Source organism: Engraulis encrasicolus, chromosome 17, assembly GCF_034702125.1.
Source record: "Engraulis encrasicolus isolate BLACKSEA-1 chromosome 17, IST_EnEncr_1.0, whole genome shotgun sequence".
Lineage (NCBI taxonomy): Eukaryota > Metazoa > Chordata > Actinopteri > Clupeiformes > Engraulidae > Engraulis > Engraulis encrasicolus.
Window position 1 is genome coordinate 52,541,876 of NC_085873.1, and position 5,000 is coordinate 52,546,875.

General features: G+C 45.7%; 1 protein-coding gene across 21 annotated transcripts in view; it reads left to right on the forward strand.

Annotated features, from left to right (window-relative positions):
• Positions 1-5,000, forward strand: part of ebf3a (EBF transcription factor 3a) — a 136,295-nt gene that overhangs the window by 121,930 nt on the left and 9,365 nt on the right. For all 21 annotated transcript variants that reach the window (XM_063220834.1, XM_063220832.1, XM_063220841.1 and 18 more), the window contains exon 11: positions 265-353. In XM_063220834.1, the coding sequence (XP_063076904.1) occupies positions 265-353 (89 nt within the window). The remainder of the gene's footprint in view (positions 1-264; positions 354-5,000) is intronic.

The window sequence follows — 5,000 nt, forward strand, 5'->3', positions numbered from 1 at the left end:
TCAACAAATGTATAAAATACTTTGAAATGTACATAAATTCCGAGGTAGGCCCTGACTGTGATTGTATTTTTTTTCTTTGCCAAAACAAAGACACACAACAAAGGGAACTGCATGACAATGAGCAGCAGGAAGACCTGTATGTGTGTTTCGACCCTAACCCGATCATTCATTTCTCCTGTTTGGTGGTTCAGCAACGAGGACAAAGTCCTGTACGTTTGTTTCGACCCTAACCCGATCATTCATTTCTCCTGTTTTGTGGTTTAGCTTTGAATGAGCCGACTATCGACTACGGATTCCAGAGGCTGCAGAAGGTGATCCCAAGACATCCAGGCGATCCGGAGAGGTTACCGAAGGTCAGTGGACTGAGCATGTGGCTTTCTGTGTGTGTGTGTGTGTGTGTGTTTGTTTGTGTGTGTGTGTGCAAGGGAGAGAGGGAGAGGAAGAGGGGTGGGGGGGTTTGGGTTGCATGGGGGATGGGAAGGACAACATTCCCATTTTACATAGAAATGGGCCTATGTACGTACGTAGGAAAAAAAAAACAATTCAATGCATAGATGAGTGGCAAGTCATCACTACACACAACCTGGAGACAACAGTGCACAAAATGGATAATGGCCGTCGTCGTCGCACGTACACTAAAACACACAAGTGCAAATACACACAAGAGGATACGCAAACACCGCGTGCGTGCAGCATATAAACCAATGTGTTTGGATTCAGAGAGAGCACCTCAAACTTTTTTGCTGTGGCGAAATAGTTCAATTAGACATTTTTCCACTCCAGTGCGCTGTGGTGATTGTAATCTAAGCGAGGCCCCCTCTCTGATCTGTGATTATTCCGCTCTTGTTTTCCTTTCATTTTCCAAAGCCAGATCCAGTTTAATCTTTTGTTGACAAAGCTTTCAGTTATAAGTCCTTGTCTTAGTGGGTTAATAAATGAAGTTCACACATTAATATCTGCAGGGCGAGGACCGGGGTGTTTTTTTTTTGTTCGTTTTTTTTTTTTTTTTTTGTTCATTTGAATTCCACAAAGAAGCGGTTTGCCTCCGGTTCCCATGTGGTTGACACGTATCACAAGGCCCGGCGTTTTGATGTGTGGCATGAAAGACACGCCACGCTAAAACATTTTTTGTGGCCCTTTCTTTGATTCGCCATTTTCTCTCCCACCCCATTTCCCTTTGATACAATCTATGACTCGCACCCTTTTTGCTAATAGAAAACCTGCTAGTTTCCCCCCTGTTTGAGACGTGCAGAGCCCAGGGCTTTTCTTAATAATATATTGAGAGATTAGCACTTAGATCCTGGCCGCTCAGTGCGGGCTTGACCACCTCGGAGGGCTAATAACAGATACAATATAAATATCTATTAGGACTCAGTGTGCGCCCATGCTATATCATTAACTCCCAATGAGCACTTTGAAATGCAGACGCCTTTTTTCACATGCCCCCGACTCGCACTGCCACGAGACTAAACTAAAAACCCCTCAACAGCGTCGGCACTCTCTCTCTCTCTCTCTCTCTCTCTCTCTCTCTCTCTCTCTCTCTCTCTCTCTCAACATGATGTGTTTCAATTACATCTAGCTTTTTTCCTCCTCTCTCTGTGGAGAGCAATATCTGGACAGAAAATCTTGTTTCAGTAAATGCTTCAAACTATCTATTACCAATAAAGGAAAAAGCCTACCCCGACTGGCTCTTTGTGCTGATCTGGTTCCTCTCTCCCAGGCTTTCCTGATCTCTTTTTGTAAGCACCAGAGAATGTATAAAATGCGGCGATAATAGGGCATTATTTTAGCAGAAAAGAGGGGAACAAAAGCAATCTCTGTTAGCCGAGCTATTCAGGAAATGCATCACCAAAAAAAAAAAAAGAAAACAGCCAGTTCGGTCACCATGTGCACTGAGACGGGAGCCCCCCCCCCCCCCCCCCCCCCCCCCCCCCCCCCCCCCCCCATCCTAATTCAGGTAACACCTCACCACGGAGACTCTGCACCAGGCGATCCCCCCCCCCCCCCCCCTCCATCTCCCCCCCCCATCTCTCATCCTAATTCAGGTAACACCTCACCACCGAGACTCTGCACCAGGCGATCCCCCCCCCCCCATCTCCCCCCCCCATCTCCCATCCTAATTCAGGTAACACCTCACCACCGAGACTCTGCACCAGGCGATTCCCGGGAAAAAAGAGATGGAATCTAGCAGTTCCAATAAAGAACATAAATATTTGATTTTGCCTTCTAATGGACCCAAATGTAGAGTTCAGCGGCATGTAAATGAAAGTGCCAAGTCATTCATCATTGTTAAGTCAGCCGTCTTGGAGGGGTCAGAGCGCGCTTTGGCGCAAAGCTGCAATTGACCCTTACATATATTTTGAATGAGCGGAGAAATGGAATAAAAGAACATCAGTGGCTAGACGACGTCGCGCTGCTAGGCGGGGAGCAAAGCGCGTATACGGCGGAGCAGTAATAAGGGGCTGGGGTAAAGGCGTTTGGGGTAAAGACGTTTGGGGTAAAGACGTTTGGGTTTGGTGGAAGGGAAGGGGAGGGGAGGGGAGGTTAGAGAGGGGAGGGAGAATGCAAAGTGTGTATTAGGCAGCCAGGCAAACGCAGGAGGCTCAGCTGACCCCCCTGCTCCAAGGCCTCTCCCTGCAGTGGATAATACTACCACAATATTGATTTGAGGAACATTTTCCTCCCCCATGCTCCCCTTGTTGTGTGTGTTTGCGTTTATGTGTGTGTGTGTTGTGTTTTTTCCTTGGGATTGGTAATGTGAAGGGTTTGATGGGTATTTGTGGCGGGGACAGAAAGCCAATATGGCATGCTTGTAGCGCTTTGGCCACTAATAATGTTGCAGCAAATGTACATGCATACATGCATGCAGAAACTTCCGCCCGGATTCGAGTTTGGCGTCCTAATTTCAGATAACATCCAGATGTATTGGCTGATCCGAGGGGAGGGGGCCGCAAATGAACACATTTATATACAAATATCCTGACTGGAAATAAAGGCAATAACGGGGGGGTTGCTCAGGTGATAAGGAAGAAGATTACAAGTGGGACTGGTGAATCCTCCTTCTTTTTAGACCTTATTTGGAAAACAACGTTATCCATTCTCCAACGTACGTATGCACTGGGAGCAAACAGAGAAATGAGAATCTGATCGGGTCCCTCATACATTCACTTATGCTCTATCAAATAATCTTCATTGCAAATCATATAGTAGTGGTGGTAACCTGGCTTTTTTATACAGGGGAATTAATTGAGCCCAATCCCCCATCCCATTTCCCCCTGTTTCACCTGGCAAACACAGATCTATTCCGTTTCCTTTTCAATCTAATATACACGAACATTTATTAGAAATGCATTCATGTCGAGCAATTACCCATGCATTAAAATTCATCTTCTTTTGGCTGCTTTTTGAAGTAGCTACATCTATTGGCCCCACCACCACTCCTCAATGTATTCATAACCCCAGGCAAGAACTAACAGAATAATTGCTTTACAGTTTTATAATGACATCAGCACCTGAAGCCACATCACCTTGGTTACCTTCTTTAACTGTGATAATATATACCACTCAAGATATCCAGGAGGAGAAGAGGCAGAAGGAATGATGAGACCCTTTTAAATGGTTGTCATCCACAGGCGTAACGATGAACACTTGTAATAATAATATCTCCGCCCGTTTGGCATGAAACGAGTGCCCAACAGGATTCATTCTTGAGCTTTAATAGTTTCAGTTTAACCTGGAGTCTGTTATGTCCCAGCGAAAAAAGAAAAAAAAGGGAGTCAATTACACTTCTCATCGTGACTTGAGAAATTTACATTGAAATGCTCCTCAAACACCATTCGGGACTAATCATATTCACAGCGTGAGTCGCACAGCCTGAGAGGGGAGGAGGCAGGCACAAAACAAACTCATTCTGAGCACCCTTGACTGATTGGGTTACGTCTTGTGACTTCTCCTGACACGACTAGACCAGCACTTAGACGCAGCGCCGCTAAATCGCTTCATTAGTTAAGACACCTCTCGGCAAATGACAGATTAAGGATGAGAGGCAGCGTAATTTTCTTTTAACCGTCCGTATGGTTTTGCTTACCGAGAGCCATATGGACAAGGAGGGCGGCGGAGATGAGAAACGCCTTTGTGAACGTGGCAATCTTAATTGTCCGTAATCGTTGCTCAAAATTGGGAGGCATGTAAAAAGTCTTTCGATATGACGGCGAAAGATTATGAGTAATTATTAGCGGCAGAGAAAAACACTCCATCTTACTCAGGAGGAGCACGAGCCCAGCTGATGAGGCCGGGATTAAGACAGCTGTGCTCTCTCATTGATTGTACCTGCCTCCTGACAAGTGTAATTCTTTATTTGTATGCAAAATAGATGCATGCAACATCAAGCATAGACACCAATTTCGGAGGTAAATGACCGTTTTAAGAGCCATCCAGCCGGCAACTTCTTCAGATTAGATGGCGGCTTTGCCTGTAAACGTATGTGGAGCGCGAGCGAGCGCTAGCTAGCGTGAGAGGAGCAGCAGCCTTCTGCGATTAATCTTGATAAATAAAGGATCCAAGATGGTAGATGGAGTTGGAAATGAACTGCGCATTCAGCCATGATCAGAAGGCTGCTTATTTATGAGTGCAGAGAGAGAGAGAAAGAGAGAGAGAAAGAAAGAGAGAAAGAAAGAAAGGGGGCGGAATGTGTTTTCCCTGTTTATTCTTAGCAATTACCAATTTCATCAGCTCACCCCCAGCGAGGGAGGTTAGCCTCGTGTTTATACAGTCAGGATGTTACAAGGTGACCAGGAACGAGGCCCAGTATGTATGAATGTACGATGGAAAACCAGTGAAAATGGATGAAGTTAGTAGGGTATGAAAGGGGAGGGAGAGAAAATGGGGCCACACTCCAAACGCATTTCTGCCTGTGTGTCGAGATCATTCACAGGCATGAGTGGCCTATGGGGAGAAGCTGGAGAGACGGTTGTTTGGGTAATGCTAATCTTTAAAAGACG